Raw genomic sequence first — 23534 nt, forward strand, 5'->3', positions numbered from 1 at the left:
TTCCTCTTTAGATTTTACAAAATGGAATTTTTTTTCTAGTTACATCCTTTTCCCTTTCCCTGGGTTGTAGTTTCTTTGAGGACATTTGTAGGTTTTGGCTTTATTCACTTAGTTTGATGATCCCTAGTTTTATCTATGTTCCTGAAAGTTGAATGGATTTATTCTTTTGTGTGTGTGTGTATTTTCCAGTTGCGCTGTGGTAAAGAATCTGCCTGCTAATGCAGGAGGTGCAAGAGACATGGGTTTCATCTCTGAATCAGAAAGATCCCCTGGAGGAGGAAATGGCACCCCACCTCAGTTTTCTTGCCTGGGAAATCCCATGGACAGAGAAGCCTAGTGGGCTATAGTCCAGGGGGTCATAAAGAGTCATTTGCTTGCACACATACTGAAAATTGGAGGCCTCCCATCTTGTTAAATCTGACCAAACATGGAAACAATAGGAAATGATGTGCCAGTCTGACTATAGTCATTTTTAAAATAGTCACCATTTGTAAATGTATTAAAAAACTTCACACCTAAAAATAACCAAACTTTGGAAGATAATGCTTTTAAAATACTTGCCACACGATAACCTTTCTGAGCCGTACACTTACAGATATCAGATATGGAACTTAAAATTAATGTGGCAATTACATGAAAACATACAAAGAATGTAGGGAAAAGAGATTAAGTTTGTTCAATATTGTTAGGACCAAAGAACTCTGATCTATATCAGTATTTTGTCTGATTTTCTGTTTGTAGCCTATGCTCTAACCACAAAAGGGAAAATATCCTACTTTTATTCTTTGGTGGTAGGGAGGGCTAAGAGGACATAGGGGTGATGGAATTGGCATGGAGCTGGGCAGGTCTTTTTATCTTGTCAATATTTGCTTTCTGATTGAGAGTTTATTGGAAAAAATATGCAAACCTCAAAACTATACTAGTTTGCCTATGAATATAAGGGAGTAGAACCAACAGAGTCCCTAATCTAGAAGGTAACCAAAAACCAGAGTTTGAACAATGGAACATATCCCCATTCTGGTGCTGAATATGCAAACTTCAAGAGGTAGCATATCGATAGTATTAATAATATTGTGTAATGTTTTAGACTTTGGCTAACCCCCACTTATAGGTAATGTTTAATCCCCATCACCCTTTAGAGTTTCACAAAGTGCAGATTCCATTTACTCAACAAATATTTATTGAGTGCTTACCACATGCCAGGCATCGTTCCAGCTCTGAAGATATTGCAGTGAAAGAATGGTAAAAGTAAATAAAAGTCCTTTTGTTACGGAGCTTGCATTCCAATTGGGGAAAGACAGACAATACTTTATAGACAATAAGTAACATGTGGATACCATAGATGGTGGTATTATGATGAGATATAAACCAATTGAGGGGGATAGGATAATACTTGGCTCCTTTAAAAAAGCACTAGGGAAAGCCTTAATGAGAAAGTGACATTTGAGTAAATATCCAAAGCTAGTTTTAAACACAGTAGTGGGAAGTTCTGGGTTGGGGGGAGAGAAAAAAGAGAAATTACTAATTTTTATTTTGATCTCTCTGCATAATAGATTGGCCAAAAAAGTCCATTTGGGTTTTTGCCTAAAGCTCAATAGTTTGAATTTGCTATGCCTGAGGACATATGTTTGTTTTCTAGGGTCTAGGCTTTAGGATAACGGGCTAGTTTTTTCTCTATATTTACCTATAATAAAAAAAAAAACCTAATTAATATGATTTTACACTAATAAAATGAATACTAGAACCCAGAGACATTGAGGCATTTGCCTTTTTCTGGAAAGATGTAGCTACAGTTAGGATATAACTATGACTTTAAGTGCCAACTAGTTGAACCTGACCCAGTGAATGTGATCAGTTCTTTCACAGTTGTGTCCTAAGCAAAAGTACTCTATGCCTTTTACCGTTACCGTTTTGCTTAGACTGCAACCAGATTAGTCAGTATTCATCAGTAGAGTTATGAAAAACTGCAGTGAAAATGGAAGGCTGACCAAGTAGAAAGCCTGAAGCAGACCTTATGATTTTCCTACCTGTAGATTTCAGAAAGAGAATTTTTTGCTACCAAATAATGAGGTTATTATAGCATGTGTGTTTATGCATAGCTGTGTCCGACTCTTTGTGGCCCCATGGACTGTAGCCTGCCAGGCTCCTCTGCTGATGAAATTTTCCAGGCAAGAATACTGGAGTGGGTTGTCATTCCCATCTCCAGGGGATCTTCCCAACCCAGGGATCCAACCCATGTCTCTTGTATCTCCTGTATTGGCAGGAGGATTCTTTACCACTAGCACCACTTGGGAAGCCCATATAAATGCCAGTATTTTTTTTGGTCAGAATTTTAGTTGTTGAGGTCCTTTAATGGACCAGACTTGGTGGTCCGGAGTCGACGATAAGAAAGTAAAGGAGAGAAAGAGGCTGATATTCCTTGGTTTACACAGAAAGCCAATGAAGTCCCTGCACGGGGCTTGCTCTATTCACGAAGGCCTCAGGCACCCTCTCGATGGGGTGAAGGCGCAGAGCACCTTCTCCAGAGGGTCTTAGAAGCCCGGGCAGGAAAGTGAACTCAGAGAGCCTCTGCACTCCAGGGGATCAGCCTGAAAAAGAGAGGGAGAGAGAGAGAGAGAAAGAAAGAAAGACACGGGGACCAGAGCTCTGATGGAGCAAAGGTGTTTTAATCAACATGGTGTGGGCATATATACCGTCTTACAAAGTAGTTATTTTCAGCAAAGATAAAGAGGAAAATTCCAGACTTATAAAACATAGGCAATCCATATTAAAGAGAGAGATTTATAAACAATCACTTTTACTGTATGGTTCACAAGAGGGAAGAGGGTACTTATCACCATATAGAAACACTAATGAAGGAAATGCCTGGATTCCTCAGCCCCTGGGAGAGGCTTGCCTCTCCTCTTAGTTCCTGAATATTCAGGAATTAATAAGGAGCAGAGAATTCCTGACAGATCCAAAACAGCACACAGGAAGCCTCATGTTAAATGTTTGAAATTATTTTACTACAAGCTGTATTTTTGCTTGAAATAGAAATTTGCTGGTATTTACAAATGTATGAGCAAAATACTGCCATGCAAGCTGAGTAGACTATAAACTGTTTTTGGATAATCTTTGGAAGAATTTTCTATAACACACATACATTTATTTATTTTTAAAAAATTTATTTATTTTTGGCTGTGTTAGGTCTTCTTTGCTGCATGGGCTTTTCTCTAGTTGCAGTGAGTGGGACTACTCTCACAGGCTCTAGGACACGTGGGCTTCAGTGGTTGTGGCTCCTGGGCTCTCCAGCACAGGCTCAATAGTTGTGGCTCATAGGCCTAGTTGCTCCATGGCATGTGGAATCTTCTCTGATCAGGAATTGAACCTGTGTCTCTTGCATTGGCAGGTGAATTCTTCACCACTGAGCCACGAGGGAAGCCCCACATATGTTTATTTCTAAAAGAGTTTATTTTAATTACAGATGGTTACCTTTGATTAATCAATATTTAAAACATTAAATTTATGTCCAAAGCTCCTTTAACCACCCACCACCCCAAATCCCAATGATCTCTAAGAGATATATGACTACTGTGACCACTTTGATATGTATTTTATAGACCTTTAGTGTGAATTTTCATACATATACACAAACTGGGCTACTTTAAATATATAAATGGCATTTATATGTCTGTATCTATGCCCTGATTTATGCCAATAGCATTTCTTAGAGTGTTTCCCATGCTTTAAGATGGAGATCTACCTCTTGACTCTTCCTTTGCTGCACAGCAGTCCATAAAATGGTTATATCATCAAGTCATTCCCCTCCTGTTGGACATCTAGGTTGTTGCACGCTTTTCTCAGTTACAGCGATGCAGCAATAAACGTATTTAGTCATGACTCTGCAGTGCATGTGAACCAGTGATTGGGCAGTGGTTCTTGAAGTGTGGTTGTCCAAGCATCAGCCTCTCAGGGGGACTTGTTAGAGATGCAAATTCCTAACCACCTCTCTGGACCTACTGACTCAGAAACTCTAAGGGTGGGGCCCAGTAATCTGTATTTCAATAAGGTGATTCTGATGCATGGCAAAATTGGAGAACCACTGGCATTTCAAGGTTTAAGAGATGACTAAATTGCTTTCCAAAATGCTCACAACAATTTATACTCCCACTAACATGCTTCCTACACCCTGGCCAATATTACCTATTATTAAATTGATTAATTTTTGCCAGTCCAACAGTCAAATTTCTCTTTCCTCCCTCTCCCTCCCTTTCTCCTCTCATGTTCATATATGTATGTGTATTTATGTGTACATACATATGCACACATACGAATTTACCTTGTAAGGAATGTCTCCCATAAATATACAGATAGAAAAAGAATCTTGAAAAGTTTGAAATAGGTGGCAAGGCAGTGCTGAAATGGGAAGAAGAGGAGATAAAATAAATATGCAAGAAAAGATAAGAAAAGCCTATTAAAAAGGGAGAGAAAAAGAAAAAGAATCCCATTTCCATTTATTTAATTATTTTCACTTCTCCCTTTGCTCAATAGAACTCACTCACTTTATGAGATAAGATACCGAGTTGGCCCTGTTGAAATTTGATCTGTCACTCTTGCCAGTTGACATCTCCAAAAATGCAGCTTAAACTGTGAATCCATTCACTTCAGCTAAACGGTCCTAAGGGCATCAGATTCTTGTGTGGATCAGTGTTGGGTTCCCTGGCCCTGACAAGCTGTGAAGATTCAGATGATCAGGGGAGCATGATGGCTGAGGCTGGCGAGTCTGGGGCCTGTAACAGCGATAGCAGCAGAAAGGAGGCTCAGGCAGGTGTCAGATGCTTTCCTGTAAGGGGGTTGACAGTGGACATAAATGCTGCCAGCTGGGCACATTACCAAGCAAGAAAGCCATAATGATTTAATAATTAAATCACATTGGTCTATGATCATTGTTCTTATTAGCAAAGATCATTGCTTTTTGATGATATATGAGACAGAATTTTCATACAAACACTGTGATTTGCATATATATATGTATATATTTGCATATATATATATATATATATATATATATCTAAGTCAGAATGACTTACTAAAGGTAATCACCAAAAAGAGGATGGAATTTTGATGTAAAGATGCCAAGGATATTTAAGAAAATGTGGAAATTATGAAGATTAATTTGACATCACCCCTCTGCAGTTTCCATTATGTGAAAGCAGCAGGAAGAGAGAGGACTCCAGGCTGGATCCATCTCCATTGTACAATAAGGTTTTTGTACCCTGATATTGCAAACTATGATGTTATTAAGAAAATATAAATAATATATATATGAATTGTACAAATTAATATTTCACTTCTAAATTAAGAACCTGCTTTCCTGCCCTCATGACTCATAATATCCTATCTTGGAGGGGAGGTAGACAGGTTGTTGAGAGGAAAAGAAGGGAGAGAAAACCTTTGAACTCATGAAAGAGCTTTCAGTCTCTAGGAGCCTTGAGCGGTAGCCCTGTAACAGGCAGGGATGTTGCAGAAAGGATCTCTTTCTAATTTTTTTTTTGTTACTATTCATTGCAATTCCCAGTTGTAATGACTTATAAGTGCAGCTCCTAGGATCCACTCTAGGGTACAAAATTTATGGTGAGTTGCAGTGGCAAAGCAAAGCAAGGCATTTCTCCCACTCATCTGTACCCTGGGCCAGCTACATCATTTGTGGGGCTCGGTACCAAATGAAGAAACAGGGACCTCCTTTTCAGAAAGCAGGAAAAAGTGCTGTCAAGGGGCTGCAATAGAAAGCTTTGGCCTTCCTTCCAAAGTCTCTCATTCTGTAGACTGGTCACAGTATTTTTTATCTGCTATTTAGTACTGTGAGTTGGAAGGAAAATTAAAAATTTAAATCATCAGCATTATTTTACCATTCATCTTTATATTGTACAATGCCAAAACAAATACAGATACAAGAACTTTTACTTGAGCTATGGAATCACCAAAATTATAGTTTGTATTTTCTATACATGAGGATGTATTTTCTTCTTGTCAGGATGGTGGAAACACTGCAGAAAACTAATTCAGAAGGTTTTATTTCATTTCTTATTACATGTGCATTCTATCAACAATCTCTACCTTTGGTATACTGATGAATAAGGAAGGGCTGAAAGGGAAAGAGATCAGGGGTAGTCCTATCTTTCCCTTTCCTCTTATGTCATCATTTTGGTGTATGTGATTGCCTAATGCAGTGAAGTAACAGGAGTAAGATAGAATTCTTATCCATCTAATAAGATAGACTTCTTATTCACATGGTTAGAATGCCACTGCTGCCTTTTGGTGGTCAAGGCAAATTCTGGTTCCAGTTGAAAGAGCCCTTTTGTGGCTGTCAGAACCTCCACTTACTCAGTCCTAGATGTAACACACTTGTGCTTGCTTTGAATCTTGCTGAATTCACACGTGTTGTGGGTCTACCAGAGTTCTGTGCTTCCAGGGAGCATCTTGTATGCTGTGTGCAAATAGAGCGTAATAGGAACTGTGGACAGAAACGTCGTGCGTGGCTCCTTTACTCACAAACGTGCTTTATTGTCCCCTTGGTCTCCACTGCCAAAATCACATTCAAACATAAAATTGTTAAGTGTTTCAGACAGTGACAACAGAGCGTTCAATCCAGTGTGAGGTTCTTTTGCACGGGGCCCTGTGTGACTGCACTGGTTGTGCACCCGTGAAGCCAACCCTTTCTGTGTCAGGGGAAGCTGCAGGACAGCTGGAAGCCTCTCATGTGCTGTGTCTGAAGGAACCCCTCTCACAGCAGCCTGCACTACTGCCCATAGTGTATCTACACAAAATGGTCTCCTTGAAACTGATGGAAGGCACTGGTTTCAAACTCAGTTGAATTAATATCTTAGAGGCAGTTGGATCTATTCGAGGGCTCCCAGCTCCATGAGGAGTACCTTTCTGATGGGCCTTTGAAACTCTAAGACTAAGGCTACAGTCAGGTACTCATCATCAAATCAATCTCTATATCCCTTACGGTTGTGTTTGTTTGTCTTTCTCCTAGGATTTCCAGCAGGAGAACTCCAGAAGCCTTTCTTTTGGGGAACAGAATATCCTCGGTAAGTAAACTAATAAGAGAAATCAGTTACTGACAGGAAAGGAAGAACATGATGTTTGGCAGAGCACAGAATATAAAGTAAAAACAAACAAACAAACCAAAAGCAAAACCTAATAAAAGAAGGCATGGAAACCAGCATGGGTAGTCCCTATTCTCATCATGTTAGCTGTTTCCTGATGCTTGTTACCAGGGTGTATGATTGGATAAGAAGGCTAACCTGTACACAGGGAGCTTTCATTTGTTATGCATTTGCTTTTTATGTATTGATGCATACTGGAAATACGTGAACCTTAAAGGACTGTTGGGATTTGACTTTATGGTGATGGATTTAAACCCATTCCAAATGGAAGAAACGACGTGAAAAAAGGGAAGAAAATTGCTTTTAGAATAGCAAAGAGTCTGGTTTGGTGAGTCCAAGTGTTATTTGAAGGGAAATAGTAGAAAAGAAGTCTGGAAAAGGAGGTTGATGTTTGATATTGGAGTGCTCTGAATTCCAGTAAGGAGCCTGGACATTAGGCAATAGAAGATACTGACGTTTTTGAGCAAGTAGAGATAATGAAGTTTGTCTTTAGAAGCATAATCTGGGTAGCTATACAACAGGTCAGAAATGGACAGTGTCTGGAGTTACGGATTTCACTTTAGAGGCTGTCAATACCAACTTACTGTAGACTCATGTAATTCAGAATTTCCAGACATAGTGGGAATTCTAATAATCATTGTCAGTTATATCACTTTTATTATGTGCCTTTGCTTGCTCTGATGATTTAATGCACAAAAAAATGTAGTCTTGATTTTAATAGTCACTTATATTTTGCTTTGGATCAGTGACAATTTGAATATGATTCTGCAGGTTAAAAAGACATAGGATCACATACATATATAAATAAGAGAAATACAGTGGCAATGTTGTTATTTGAGCTTTCCCAGAAGCAGATTCTGTAACTAGGATTCAAGTGCAAGTAGTTCTCCTCAGAGGTGACACCAGGAAATACCACCAGGGCAGTGAGCAAGTGGGACAGGGAAGGAAGGAAACCAATTAACTGTGTCAGATGAATTTTCTATGATGGTCATAATGAGTTATCACAAATGAAGTGGCTTGCTGCTGCTGCTGCTGCTAAGTCGCTTCAGTCGTGTCTGACTCTGTGCGACCCCATAGACAGCAGCCCACCAGAACCTCCCCCGTCCCTGGGATTCTCCAGGCAAGAACACTGGAGTGGGTTTCCATTTCCTTCTCCAATGCATGAAAGTGAAAAGTGAAAGTGAGGTCGCCCAGTCGTGTCCGACTCCTAGCGACCCCATGGACTGCAGCCTACCAGGCTCCTCCGTCCATGGGATTTTCCAGGCAAGAGTACTGGAGTGGGGTGCCATCGCCTTCTCCGATGAAGTGGCTTAAAATGATGTAAATTTATTAGCTTACAGTTCTATAGGTCAGAACTCCAACCTGGGTCTCTCTGTGCTAAACACAAGATGTTGTTAGGGCAGCATTTCTTTCTGGAAGCTATAGGGAGGAGTCTGTTTGCTTGCCTTGTCTAGCTTCTGGAGGTGGCCCACATTCCTTGGCTCATGGCGCTCTTCCTCCATCTTCCAAACTAGCAAAGTTGCATTACTCTGACCATTCATTCATTCATAATCACATCTCATTCTGGCTCTCCTTATCTGCCTTCTCCTCCACTTAAAAAAATTATTTCTTCTTGGCTGCTCTGGCTTCTCGTTGCTTCAGGAGGGCTTTCCCTAGTGGCAGAGACCAGGAGCTGCTCCCTAGTTGTGGTGCACAGGCGTCTCATTGTGGTGGCTTCTCTTGTTGTGGAGCACTGGCTCTAGGCGCACGGGCTTCAGTGGTCATGTCACATGGGCTTAGTTGCTCTGAAGCATGTGGGATCTTCCTGGATCAGGGAGCAAACCTATGTGCCCTGCATTGGCAGGTGGATTCTTAACCGATGGACCACCAGGGAAATTCTCCTTCACTTTTTTTTAAAGCCAGTTATTACTGCAGGCAACTTGAATTCATTTCTGCTGGAAAATTGTAGAATAAGCTTCAGCACAATTTCATCTCAGGGCAAGGGAACTGGGGTATTTGTCTTCCAACTCACTTTCCACAACTGATTGAAGGCTGCCACTGGGTGTTTTAACTCACTGGCATTGCCCTGCATAAGCCTAGAGGGCTCTGGTGGCCAGAGAAAGCTCTCAGGCAACTAGTTTCAGGTGCTGCCAGTTGGAAGCTGTCAGATTGGTGTGCTTAAAAATGGTGAGTGCCCAGGGACAGGATCAGGCATCAATAAAGCCTACAATAGGGAAGCACTGTCATTAGCATAAATAAAATTGACCAGTTTGTATGGACAAAATCCATTCATATCATCCCAGGTTTCAGCAGTTCAGTCGCTCAGTCGTGTCCAACTTTTTGTGACCCCATGGACTGCAGCACGCCAGGCTTCCTTGTACATTACCAACTCCCAGAGCTTGCTCAAACTCATGCCCATTGAGTTAAGGATGCCATTGAACCATCTCATCCTCTGTCATCCCCTTCTCTTCCTGCCTTCAATCTTTTCCAGCATCAGGGTCTTTTCCAGTGAGTCAGTTCTTTGCATCAGGTAGCCAAAGTATTGGAGCTTCAGCTTCAGCATCAGTCCTTCCAATGAATATTCAGGACTGATTTCCTTTAGGGTCGACTAGTTTGATCTCCTTGCAGTTCAGAAGACTCTCAAATAGTCTTCCTGAGAAGGCAGTGGCAACTCACTCCAGTACTCAGACAATCTCATGGACGGAGGAGCCTGGTAGGCTGCAGTCCATGGGGTTGCTAAGAGTCAGACATGACTGAGTGACTTCACTTTCACTTTTCACTTTCATGCATTGGAGAAGGAAATGGCCGCCCACTCCAGTGTTCTTGCCTGGAGAATCCCAGGGACAGGGGAGCCTGGTGGGCTGCCATCTCTGGGGTCGCACAGAGTCAGACATGACTGAAGCGACTTGGCAGCAGCAGCAATAGTCTTCTCCAACACTACAGTTCAAGAGCATCAATTCTGCACTCAGCTTGCTTTATAGTCCAACTCTCACAGTCCATACATGACTACTGGAAAAACCATAGTTTTGACTAGAGAGACCTTTGTCAGCAGTTTTCATCAGTGTTCAGAGAGTTTTAATCAGTGTTTAGATATTTGTAATCAAATTTTTTTGTATTGTTAAGATTAGAGGGTTCAGGATGGGGAACACATGTATACCTGTGGCAGATTCATTTTGATATTTGGCAAAACTAATACAATTATGTAAAGTTTAAAAATAAAATAAAATTAAAAAAAAAGATTAGAAATTTATATATATTTCCATAAAGTTAAAGACAGACTGAATATTCGCTAAGCTTGCTTCAAACTAAAGAGGGTCCTAGAATTTTTTTGATGTTGCTTATCATTAGTAATTAAACTAATCTTCTGTTATTGTGGTTATATGCCTGGACACTTGGACATAGTCAGGTTGGAGTTTGAATTTATTGATCAGTGAATTTGTTTATCATGTCCATGAGATGATTTTCTGATATAAAAGTCAAAATCATAGAAACTTAGGAAATGTTGATGTTTACCTTTATGCTGAGCAAGAGAGAGATTTTTATTTTTTTCCTAGGGGTTCTATGTTTTGCATTGAAACCTTCCATCCTCTGTTAAGATACCCATTCAATAATTATTAAGCATCTTTTGGACACTTAGCATTGGAAATATGGTGATGCTGTTGAGATGGGAATCACAGTGTAGTGAGATGGGTTCCCATATATCCATCTCTTCTAGATGGATCTCCTCCAGATCCAATGAGTGGATATTCCCTCTCCTCATACTGGTCAGCTTAGCCCCCTCATGAGTGTTGTGTCTAACTGTGGTGATATCAACAAGCTGAATTGTTTCCAGAGAAAAAAATCAGGATTTTAAATGGCCTAGGACAGCATATTCCAAAGTGTGTGTCCCATGAAGTAGTAATGGAGGTGAATCGTCCTTCCCTTCCCTTTCTTTTGGAGAATCACAGTACTTAGCAGCATAGAAATTCCCAAGAAGTTCTGCAAGAAAATTCTATCTAAATGTGTTTAATTCAGAGTTCCTAACCTCTGTTTTTCCTGTGTTTTGGAAATTGCTGGCCTCAAATTCATGACTGAAGAGAAAGAGTTGAAAGAACTTGAGAAGAGAGTACTTGAGGGATAACCTCATAAGCATCTTCACGTTTTTGAAAGAAAGTTAGGGTGGCAAAATCATTTAGTAAATTTGGGGAGGTCAGAGGGTATTCAGTTAGAACACCTTGTACCACTCCACCAGACCAATAGATAGGAGAGAGATTCCAGGTCAGCATTAGGGAGCGCTGTTTTATCTAGAACTACTCAAAGAGGGAATGGGCCGCCTCAGAAGGGGATGAGCTCCTGGTTATCGGACACACCTAAGAAGAGAATTCTTAGGATCATTTGAATGGGTTTTTTGTAGAAGGGACCTATGCCTCTGCTAAGGAATTGAACTAGATGACCTTAAAGCTGCTTGTAACTCTGAGATTTTTATGAATTTCCACACCAGGCATAGAGTAGCCTTTGCTTGATGACAGAGTGAGATCACAGTTGCTTTGTTGTTGACAGCAAATCCTGTGCATATGTGAAACCCATTGGGTGGTAAGAACAAAAGAGAAACTGAGTGGGTGGAAAAATTGTCATCTTTTTCATTTTATTTTTGGAAGGCTAGATTTTCTCTGCAGGAGTCTTCTTGTTTCTGGCCAGCCAGTCACATTTTAAAAGGCATACGAATTTATTTATTTATTTTTATGACATGCTAATTTAAATAATGTCCATTGATAAAATGAAAGATGCAAATTTAGTGTTATGAAACATTATCATTGTCAGGCTTAGTCATCTAAAATTACTTTTACTTTTTGTCTCTTGTCCAAAGGATTGTGATTATGTAACTGAGAATTGAAACTTACAATGATTCAATCATTTTCTGAATTCTCTATTACCCTTTGTGAATAGGAAGCTCTTTGGAGCAGTCCCTCTTAGTCGGTTCAGTTCAGTCAGTTCAGTCGCTCAGTCGTGTCCGACTCTTTGCGACCCCATGAATCGCAGCCTGCCAGGCCTCCCTCTTAAAGGACATTTATTGCAGAGCAGTTGCTATAAGCCCCCGTGGTTCATCCCTTAAATTCATCCAGTCAACAGCATTGACTGAGGCTTGTAGAGGACTGAGTACTATTCTTGGAGCTAAGAGTCCTAGAAAAACGAAATGTTACAGGCTGCATAGTGAGAGCTACTGCGGCAAAAATTAGCTCTGTGTAGAATTACAAGTTTGTCCCACCCTGCTCTCATAGCTCTATGATTGAAATGCATCGTTTTACTCTCACTTCTTTAATGAAGGTTTGCAATGATGGAAAAACAGTAGGAAAGCATTTTTTTCAAATGCAAATTACCTTGCAGGAAAGAAATAACAAAGGAAGGAATTGCCACCAAGGGGAAAAATTAAATCTTGCAGCACTTCCTTGAGTATAGTTTTGACAAGCAATTAGCATGTTAAGGATCATTATGTCCTGTAATAACATGTTGCTTCAAATTTCTTGTTCCTTCCACTTATAAGTCGTATCTAGTGCTGGGTGATTTTGATGTTGCATGTCAGGAATCAACTGTGAAATATTTTTGTATAATTACAAATCTCAGGAAGAATCCTTATAACAAGGATTTAAAGTTGTCTATAATCCTCATGCGCACATTGAATGACTAAAATAAGTAGCATATTGATCTGTCACTTGCAAGAAATGGTTAAATTAATCAGTTAGTTAAATCATTGTTACTCATTTACAGTGTCCTAAGTCCAGAGAATTTAGCAGCAATCAAGTAGATAAGGGTTTTGTCTTCAGGGAACTTTTAGTTGAAAGAAGATCCCAGACATATACATAGGGAAACCCCCTTACTGATTTCCTGATACATCATTTATGTGTTTTCTTTTAGTTACCTATTGCTGTGTAACAAAGTGCCACCACTGTTAGCTCATGATTCTGCAGTTGGGGCAGTATTCCAGTCAAGACAGCTTATTTCTGCTCCGTGTAGTATTGGCTCAGCAGCTCGACTGGGGCCATGGGATCTAAGATGACTTCACTCACATGTCTGGTGCCTTGGTTGGGCTGGCTCGAATGGCTGGGCTTCTCTCGTCCTTTAGATGTCTCTCAACGTTTGGCATCTCTCACTTGCTTCACTTGGCATCTCCAGCTCATTACTCCAACTTCTTTACATTGCAACTGACTTCCAAGAGGGCACACAAATGGAAGCTGTAAGGCCTCAGCCCAGAAGTCACACCTGGCTCCTTGCACTGCATTCTGGTGGCCACAGCAAGTCCCGAGGCCCATCCAGTTTCAAGCGGGAAGGAAATAGATTAACTCTTGGTGGGAGGAGGGGCACACGCATTCAGGGTGTGTGGAATTGTCAGCGTTCACCTTTGTAGGTGAACAGAAATACTCTAACACCTTTTCCAAATCTGGTTCAGGCTTCATAGTCTTTGCTGTCCACCTGTGAATTTGTCTGTCACAGAAGCAGAGGAATGTGACTACCTTCCAAAGCAGGGTGATCCCTTTTAATCTCTATTCTATTCCTGTTTTATGTCTACATTTGGAAAACAATTTTCAACAGGTTCACAGATGAAAAATAAACAGTATAAACATACTGACAGGATCTTTTCAAAACCTGCTACTGCTTTGGGTGTTTATACATATAAACTGCAGTTAGAGTGGGTATATACCCACAGAAGCCTTAGGGCTGAAAGGGACTTTAGAAACCATCACTTTCATATCCCTGATTTCACTGGGTAGAAACTAAGGCTCATATATGCTCATAGTGACACCATTAGAAATTATAGTTTCTTTGTCTATTTCAGTGACAAGGATGTGTTTACTTTTTTCTCTTATTACAATTTTGTGGATGTGGTTAGTAGAAAACAAATTGTCTTGGCTTTTCATTGAAAAAAAATAAAGAATTATGCTCTGACATTCATGCTTATAATTTTAGCTCATTTATATATTTATGCCATAGATCTCTGAGTTATGGTGCTATAGGAGTAATTGTTGGACATGAATTTACACATGGATTTGATAATAATGGTAAGTACCGATTCAGTGTATAAGCTGATGCTTTTATGGTCATGTTGATGATATGGATGTTAATTGTTGCTATTATCTTTGGAGAGTGGCATCGTCTTAGATTGAAGATTATCCAAAGCAGTATAATTGCTAATTGAAAACTTCCCCCCATGTCTTGTTGTTTCAGCTTGCAATAAATAAATAATTGTTCCTGTTGGAGATGGGGTAGAATTAAAGCAGACCTTGTAATTTCAGTGAAATTAGTTTTGCATTTAGATCTGAATTGCTGTAGCTGCCACAGTAGTTATAGGAATGACTTTATAGCTTCTCTTCCTTTCTTTATTCACCATTTTGAGATGCTCTCCCCAGAGGCGTGAGCTTTGCTCTGAAGATGATTATACATGCTGCCGAGTTAGGACTCAGTCAGTTAGGATTCTTGAAACTTGGCTAACTGATTCCTTTACACTATTTCAAGATTTATGCAGTGTTTAATCTCTGTTTTCCTCTATGCTGTCATGTATTCAGAATTTCTTTTAGAAAGGCTATGTTTTCCTGATAATGCATAATATAGAGTATGGTATGTATCTTGATGACATATAAGCAAAAAGAGCAGAGTATTGCACAAACTAAACGAATGACTGCCCTTTGAAAGTCATCATTTTAAATCAGAACTCCTTTCTCCTTTGGGCTTACCAGGTGGCTCAGTGTTAAAGAGTCCACCTGCCAAGCAGGAAACGTGGGTTCGATCCCTGGGTTGGGAAGATCGCCTGGAGAAGGAAATGGCAACCCACTCCAATATTCTTGCCTGGAGAATTCCGTGGACAGAGCGAGCCTGGCACACAGTGATATACAGAGCAGGCTCAGGAACTGCCTAGCCCAAGGCAACACTGTTTAGAGGGACTTCTTTCTTCCATATCTGTGAGATCTCCAACATCCTTTCCTGGATGTCTACCCCAGGGCCAGAGACCCTTTTGGTTCCTCTCCTTCTGGTTAATTCTTTACTCCCAGCAGCCAGCCTTTCCTTAATCACTGGAGTTTTTTTGCTCCCCTTGCCACCCCTCCCTGTTGAAATGTAGCTGCCTGGGAGTCACCTGAATCCCCTGAGCTGCATTTGGGTTATCTGAGAGGAGAGTCTTAGCTAAGAAACAAAAGCCAGTAGTGGTCTCTTGGTTCTAGGCTTTTTTTTTCCCTGGGAAACTTCAGTATAGTTGTCCCTCAGAATCTTCTGGCAGCCTTTTGGACAGAATCTAAAGATGGCATTTCATCTGTAACCAATACTTAGAAGAGTGCATTGCACAGTAACTATTTAATGATTGCTTGGTTAGCAGGTCAAGGACAGTGACTTGGAGCTCTCCAGGGGTGGGGGGATTGGGGTGGTAGTGGCATGCAGCCTTGCTGAAGAGCTCTGGGTCATTTTCCTCAACACCTTTGCTTTGGGGACTTTCTTCTAAGCTCAGTGAGAAGTTCTCTGTGCAATTAAATTTAAACCAATAACAACCTTGAGTATAGGAGATAGTCCAGATACACCTAGAGTTGTTGTTGTTGTGTGTTTTTTTTTTTTTTTGAGGGATACAGGGAAAATGAACAATGAACCTGTAGCAAAAAAGCATGTATAACTCATCTTTATTTCCATTGTGTTTTGGAGATTTCCATTCTTGTTCCAAGTTCTCTTTTTAGAGCAACCTTCCTTGTCAGAGCAGGACAGATGGGCCTTCCATCTACACTGATGGCTGTGGAATGATTCATAAGAGAGGTTTTATATGTCTCTTGGCTGCTGGCAACTTGGAGGAAACACAGTCCTTTTAGCGCTGAGTCAGGGGCTGTGGTCGCAGGGTGTGAGTGACTCACTGAGGCTGTTCCTATGGATCATTTGGAATTTCACAGGCAGTGGTGCTTTGACTCCTTCCGTGGGCTTTCTGAAGGCAGCCATTTCATTTCATAATTTAGAGAATATTTGGGGTCAGAGCAGGTAGAAACAATCTGAGATTGGTCAAGAATGGTACATGCCATAAGTTGATAAACCTTAAAGTATCCTTGGTTGCTTTAGAAGTAAAGAACTTCCTCAGACCTTTTTCTCCTTTCTTTACTTTTTACAATTAATTAACCTGTGACACTGGAGAGAAAGCAGGAAGTGCTTCCAGGAGTGGTCCCTGACTGTGTTTTCAAGGCTTGTTGAAGTGAAGGAAAGGGAAGGTGCAGAAATTTATTTGTTTCCATAAATAATGCAAATATATTTTAACTTTCCTTTTGGCCAGGTCGAAAATATGATAAAAATGGAAACCTGGATCCTTGGTGGTCTATGGATTCAGAAGAAAAGTTTAAGGAAAAAACAAAGTGCATGATTAACCAGTATAGCAACTATTATTGGAAGAAAGCTGGCTTAAATGTGAGTACAACTGCAGTGGAGGGGACATGCTGTGAGTCATTTTCCTCATGTAGACACTAGCTTGCTTTCGAGCATTGGGACTCAAAATGTATTTCCCAGGTCAACAGGGTCAGACTCCCTGGGGAACTTGTCAGGAATACAAATTCTTTAGTCTTAATTCAGACCTACTGACTCAGAATCTTGGAGTTGGGGAGTGGGGGTGTAGGGGTAGGTGGGAGGGTGGAGCCTGGTAGTCAAGCGTTTTGTCTTCTCATAAGCTCTCTGGTGATTCTGATAGAAGCTACAGTTTGAGAATTATAGGCCTAAGCATTAGTCTATTCTCCTAGATTCAGATTAGTATAGAAAACTGTGTAGCAAAGATAAACAATAAAAATCTCAAAAATATGAACTCTGTATCATTAGAAAGATTTCTTTTCAAACTACTGCTTAGCTTTAATTCATTGAAAAAAAAAATCACCCATTTAAAGAGGGCATGGCAACCCACTCCAGTATTCTTGCCTGGAGAATCCCCATGGACAGAGGAGCCTGGTGGGCTACAGTCCAAGGGGTCTCAAAGAGTTGGACACGACTGAGCACACATGCCACAATTTTGTTTTAATTTTTAAATTTGTCTATTTTTTATTGAACAATAATTACCTTACACAGTTTTGCTGTTTTCTGTGAAACCTCAGCATGAATCAGTCATAGCTATATGTATATCCCCTCCCTTTTGAAACTCCCTCCCATCTCCCTCTCCATCCCACCCCTCTAGGTTGATACAGAGCCCCCCTTTGAGTTTCCTGAGCCATACAGCAAACTCTCATTGACATGCCACAATTTGAATTAATAACTCTAAATTGGTTAAGAGCTCTTAGATAAAGAAGTTTGAGCAAAAAAAAAAAAAACTTTTAAAATGTTGATTTTCTCTTATATATACTTATATGCATTCTTATAAAGACAATGTGATTTTATACATGCTTTTTCTGTGTGAAATATTGTTCCTTTCCTGTCCTCACCTCTACCGCCTTCCCCTTTCCCTCTCATCACTTTTATCTTCCCCACCTATAATCCATCTCAATAACCCTGATACACTTTTTCTCCATGCTCACGTGGAGATACACATACACACACACGCATACACATGTGTGTACACCACGCACCTGCCTTTACATCATTGTTTTCAGTGGCTGCCTAAAAGTCCATGGTGTGAATGGACTCTTAACACAGCGGCATCCACCCTTTTGGGCATGAGGGACTAGTGTCAAGGTAGACAGTTTTTCCTTGGATGGGGTGGGGGACATGGTTTTGGGGTGATTCATGTGCGTTACATTTATTGTGTACTTTGTTTCTATTATTATTACATCAGCTTCACCTCAGATCATCAGGCATTAGATCCCAGAGGTTGGGGACCCCTAGTCTAACACAGCTGACTGATGTCTTGTTGAGGGGTTACACTGTGTCTCCAGTTATTTCTCCATAATAAATACTGTGGCACTAAATACTCTTATTATGTGTATATTCTTTTTTTTTTTTTGCCCTATAGGATAGTTTCCTACTGTTCCTAAGAAGCTATAATATTTCACATTTGTACCAGTGATGTGTGGAGAAACATTTATGTATCATTTTCTTGTCAATTTATGAGAACTTTAAAAAATATTATAGATGTTAAAGTTTTATGTCATTCATATTATAGTATTTCCCCCTCAATATATTTCTCATCCATTGTACTTTGTATATGGTATTTTTTGACAAACAAAATTTAAATATTTCCATAGAGTCAAAAGATACCTCTTTTTTATGCATTTCCATTCTATATCATATATGAAGTCTTCTAGCTTTACTGGGATGGAGAAGGCAATGGCATCCCACTCCAGTACTCTTGCCTGGAAAATCCCATGGATGGAGGAGCCTGGTAGGCTGCAGTCCATGGGGTCGCTGAGGTTCGGACACGACTGAGCAACTTCACTTTCACTTTTCACTTTCATGCATTGGAGAAGGAAATGGCAACCCACTCCAGTGTTCTTGCCTGGAGAATCCCAGGGATGGGGGAGCCTGGTGGGCTGCCGTCTATGGGGTCACACAGAGTCGGACACGACTGAAGCAACTTAGCAGTAGCAGCAGCAGCTTTACTGGGAAGGATTTTTTTTTTTATTGTTTTGTCATTTTGCATTTAAATATTCATGCATGTGAAACTTATTTTGCTATGGAGTTTAATATGAAAGTTCACTTTTATCTTCTTCCAAAAGGATAAATTGATCCAGTATCACTGACTAAAATATGTTTTTTTCCTTACTGAATTGAATATTCGTGAAATATTAGAATCTTATATATACTGAGATAAATTTCTGGTTTATATATTCTAGTCCACTGATCTACTTGTTGATTTCTGTACCAGTGCATTTTTACTGTGGCTGTATGGATTTTTCTGGTATCTTCCAATACAAGCTCTCCCTCACTGTTCTTTTATATGGTTGGCCATTCTCAGGCAAATATACCTCTGTATAAATTCCAGGATCCTTTTACCCACTCTTTACCCACTCCCCAAGAAAATCCCATTATGATTCTAAGTTGTGTGCATGTGTGCTAAGGTGCTTCAGTTGTGTGTCCGACTCTTTGTGACCCCATGGACTGTAGCCCGCCAGTCTCCTCTGTCTGTGGGATTCTCCAGACAAAAATACTGGAGTGGGTTGCCATGCCCTCCTCCCAGGGGATCTTTCTGACCCAAGGATCAAACCCATGTTTCTTGTGTCTCCTCCATTGGCATATGTCTTCTTTACCACTAGCACCACCTGGGAAGCCCAAGATTCTAAGTTAAATCACATTAAATGTATGTAATTGGCATTTCTGTCATAGTCCTGTTGTTCAAGTATGTGGTATATCTTTCCATCTGTTTGGTTTTTGTTTCAGGCTTTCAAATACGATTTTACAGTTTTCTCTGTATAGTTTATCTCCTATACATTGTTTATTACTTCTTTTTCCTTTTCTTATTTTGCTGGTTTGATCAGGTTAGCTTTCATTCCCTTCCCCCACTATTAGTTTTTTTTTTTCTTGTAGTTTTCCAGTTGCATTTTCTGTCCCTGCTTTCATAATTATAAGACACAGATTTCTCTCACTGTATTTGACAATGAGACCAGTAATGAAGAATTGTTGGTAGGTTATGGGTCTGCATGAAGATCTTCCTCTAAAACGCTGTGAAAACTGTGTGCTCCTAATTTATCTAGTCAAGGGCACAGCACCTAAGAAAAGCAGGAGACCCCACAAAACCAGGGTAGATGGATGTGTGTACAGGGGTTTCCCTAGAGTCTCTTGGTCCATCAGTCAAGCATGTCCTCTACCCAATAACTTCCTGGGGCTGGGACAGCACCTGAAACCTCACTATGCCTCAAGTCTAGTCTGCTGAGCTATATTTCACCACTCCAGAAGAATTCAGGTAAAAAAATCCATGCACTTTTAAAGGGAATGTTTATAAACACTGAGTTGGTTCTGCTGGTTCTTGATCTATGTACAGCACAAGGGAGACCACTCCTTATCTGGGACATGAGAGCAGAGTCTGTATCCTTGAGTCTATATCTCTAGCTCCTTCATCAGTGCCCCCGAAAGCCATTTCTCTGCCCATGTATTTTTAAAATGTCTACAACAATGTCATGGGAAGACCTAAAACAGATACTTTTGTGTTTCTGTTTTCAATTCAGGGGTTATCACATTGTGAAAATCCATCTAGAAAACTAGCAAAGTATTCTCGAAATTTAAAAAAAAAAAAAGAAAAGCACAGGGGAAGGATTCTAGAGTCAGACACAGGTCCATATTTTGGTTCAACCAATCGCAGATTGTAAGTTTTTTTGAACTTAGGCAAGTTATTTAACATTCCAGTGTCTCAGAGACTTCATCTGTGAAACGGGTAGCTATTTTTTAACTCTTTATTCACTTGTCATAAGAATTAAATAACTGAGGTAACGTAAAGCACTGGCACAATGCCTGCTATGCAATAAGCACTCAATGAATTATGCTTAATATTCCTAATACTTAGTGACATACTCTTAGGTACACCATCCCAGGGGAGAACAAACAATAGTGGCAAAAAAAAAAAAAAATAAAAAACAGTAGAAGAGCAATTTTCTTAAAGGAAGGGAATGCATATTTCCTGGTAATTATTATATACAGGCATGGGGATTAGACTTTACACTTGGAATGAATTTCGTCCTCATAATGGTTTGAGAGGTGTTCATATTACTAGGCTATTTTACATATGAGGAAACTGAGGCTCAAAGAGATTAAAACCCATGGTAGAATCTACATTAGAGCTTACATTGGTATGACTCCAAAACCCCTACTCTTCTTCCCATATCATTCTCTTATTTTACGTTATTTGAAACCTGGGTGATGCATTGGGCAGGGACTGTTCTACAACATCCATTTTGGCCAAAGTGTCAGATACCAAAACTGAATTCTGACAAATGTGTACCTTTGCAACAAGGACGCTAGAAAGGGCATGCCTGTCTCAGCATAAATCCATTCAACCATCAGAAAACGGCTTCGGTCTCATTCCCTGAGGAGAAGGGATGGCTTCCTTTGTGGATATAAAGGGCCATGCTGTATTTTTCTAGCTTCATCTGTGGAGGCCAGTCCTCTGTGCCTGAGTTATTCTTTGCTGTGGACTGGGGGGAGCTCCAGTGGAGCATCAGAGAAACAGGCTCTTAGCAGCCGATGAGTCCTGAGAGGCAAACTTGAGGTCATATGGTCTACTGAGGTGGTCAAGAGTGGGAGGAGCCTGAGGGGTAAAACTATTCCTCAGACCTCTAAAAGAAAAGCTTAGAGGAACAAGGAAGGAGATTCAATTTGAGCATGAGTGGTTAGAAATCAGTAGAATCAAAGAAGCAGTAGAAGCAGTAGAATCAAAAGGAGTTAAGACTTGAGAAGGTTACATATTATGGAGCAAAGGCTCTGGGCAGAGATTACTTGAGTTCGAATCCCTGTGAAATGTGAGTTCACTGCATCCCTCTTAGGTCAGGTCCATTAGAACAGAGCCTGAGAAGGGGTTTCTTAGATAAAGGAGTCAGCCACAGAAATAGTTTCAGGAGAAACCTGTAAGGTGACAAGGAAAACATGCTGGTTTCAGAAGTTTAGCCTCAGTCTCATCCCTTAGAGATTCTGGAGCATGAGTTGCATCGCAGAAATTGTTTAGCCTGGGATGAGGGGCTGGAATGTTCTCACTGCACACTGAGAAGTAACTGGTATCATCTCCCAGCAAGCTCCAGGGGAGTGGATTCCCCTAAGCTAAGCTTAATCTTCCTCAGCCTGTAGCAGTTGCTGGGATGGGCTCCTGGTGGGCCAGGGGATCTGGTGCAGCACCAGCTGACACCTGTGACACACACTCTCAGCCTCAGATTCCTCATTTGTTAAGCAAACGGTGGTGATAACAGCGCTTGCTCATAGGACTGTAGTAAAAGAAAGACGCTGGGTAAAGCAGGAGTGCTAACTTTTGGGGACAGAAGCTAGGAGGATCTTGGGTGATTACAGAGATGAGTGTTCTCTGAAGATTTGTTTTTATTCCTGGGTATTTCCTGAAACCCAGGTGATTGGGCTGTCTTAAAAATAAGGAGTTGGTAGAGTTGGTAGGATCTGTAGCTTGAAAATTTGGAACTCTGTGTATTAGTCTGTTGCTGCTATAACAAATCACCACAAACTTAGTGACCTGAAGCAGCACCAATGTATTATTTTGCAGTTCTGTATTTCTGACTCAGGTCTCAGTGGGCTCAAGTCAAGGTGTCTGCAGGGCTGCTTTCCTTTCTAGCTGCTTTAGGAGAGAATCTTTTGCCTTGCCTTTTCTAGCTTTTAGAGGCTGCCCACATTCTTTGGCTCCTGCTCCCTTTCTTCTTCAAAGCCAGCAATGACTGGTCAGGTCTTGTCACATGGCATCACCCTGACACACTCCCTCTCCTAACTTCCTTTTCCTCCATTTATATAGACCCTTGTAATTAAGTACTCTGGACTCTTTGGGCTTCCCTGGTGGCTCAGAGGTTAAAGCGTCTGCCTGCAATGCAGGAGACCTGGGTTCGATCCCTGGGTTGGAAAGATCCCCTAGAGAAGGAAATAGCAACGCACTCCAGTATTCTTGCCTGGAGAATCCCACGGACGGAGGAGCCTGGTGGGCTACGGTCCATGGGGTCACAAAGAGTCGGACACGACTGAACAACTTCACTTTCTCCTGGATAATGCAGGCTAATGTGTCCATCTCAAGGTCCTTAATGTAATCATATTTTAAATGTGCCTTTTGCTGCAGAAAGTCATCTTTTCACAGGTTCTAGGGATTAGAACATAGACCTCTTTATTATTATAGGGCATTATTTTGTCTCTGATATGGGGATTGGCAAACTCTTTCTGTCAAAGGCCGGACAGTAAATAACTTTGGTTTTGTGACTTGCAAGGTCTGTTGCAACTACTCAACTCTGCCACTGTAGGAAGCAAACAACCACAGACAACACGCACTTGAATGAACGTGCCTGTGTTCCCATAGAAGTTGAGCTACAGACACTGAAATTTGAAGTTTGGATAATTTTCACATGCCACGAGACATTATCCTTCTTTCTATTTTCTTCCAAACCATTGAAAAATGTAAAACCCAGGCTTGCCCTGCAGCCTGTGCAAAAACAAGCAGGAGGTTGGAGTTTGGCTTGTGGCTGTCTTGGTTTAGAATACTTTTTGTCCTAGCCTATTTAAGGGTTTAAGAAATAATCTTCAACTGTTTGGAAGAATTTCTTCACTGTGCTTGGCTGGTTGTCATACATATTGCAAACCTTGACCTTGTGGTCTGCACTTCTTCTATTGGATTTTTGTTCCCCATGAGAACTATCTTCTTAATTTTTCATGAAAATTGCTGAAGGTAAAATGGTAGTGGTTGGTCTTAAAACCTTATTCCTGTATGGATGGTAGATTTCTGGAAATAGAAGCTCACTAAAAAGAATACTCAAATTATGTGAGTTAATCAGAGAAAATAATCTGTATGTTGACATTTCTATTTTGTCCCCA

The 23534-nt window shown here is 40.5% G+C and overlaps 1 protein-coding gene across 4 annotated transcripts in view; it reads left to right on the plus strand.

Annotated features, from left to right (window-relative positions):
* The window catches only part of PHEX (phosphate regulating endopeptidase homolog X-linked), a 227349-nt gene that overhangs the window by 191900 nt on the left and 11915 nt on the right, over nucleotides 1-23534 (plus strand). For all 4 annotated transcript variants that reach the window (XM_044937416.2, XM_044937415.2, XM_044937418.2 and 1 more), the window contains 3 exons: nucleotides 7019-7073; nucleotides 14097-14164; nucleotides 16399-16529. In XM_044937416.2, the coding sequence (XP_044793351.1) occupies nucleotides 7019-7073; nucleotides 14097-14164; nucleotides 16399-16529 (254 nt within the window). The remainder of the gene's footprint in view (nucleotides 1-7018; nucleotides 7074-14096; nucleotides 14165-16398; nucleotides 16530-23534) is intronic.

This window comes from Bubalus bubalis, chromosome X (assembly GCF_019923935.1).
Source record: "Bubalus bubalis isolate 160015118507 breed Murrah chromosome X, NDDB_SH_1, whole genome shotgun sequence".
NCBI lineage: Eukaryota > Metazoa > Chordata > Mammalia > Artiodactyla > Bovidae > Bubalus > Bubalus bubalis.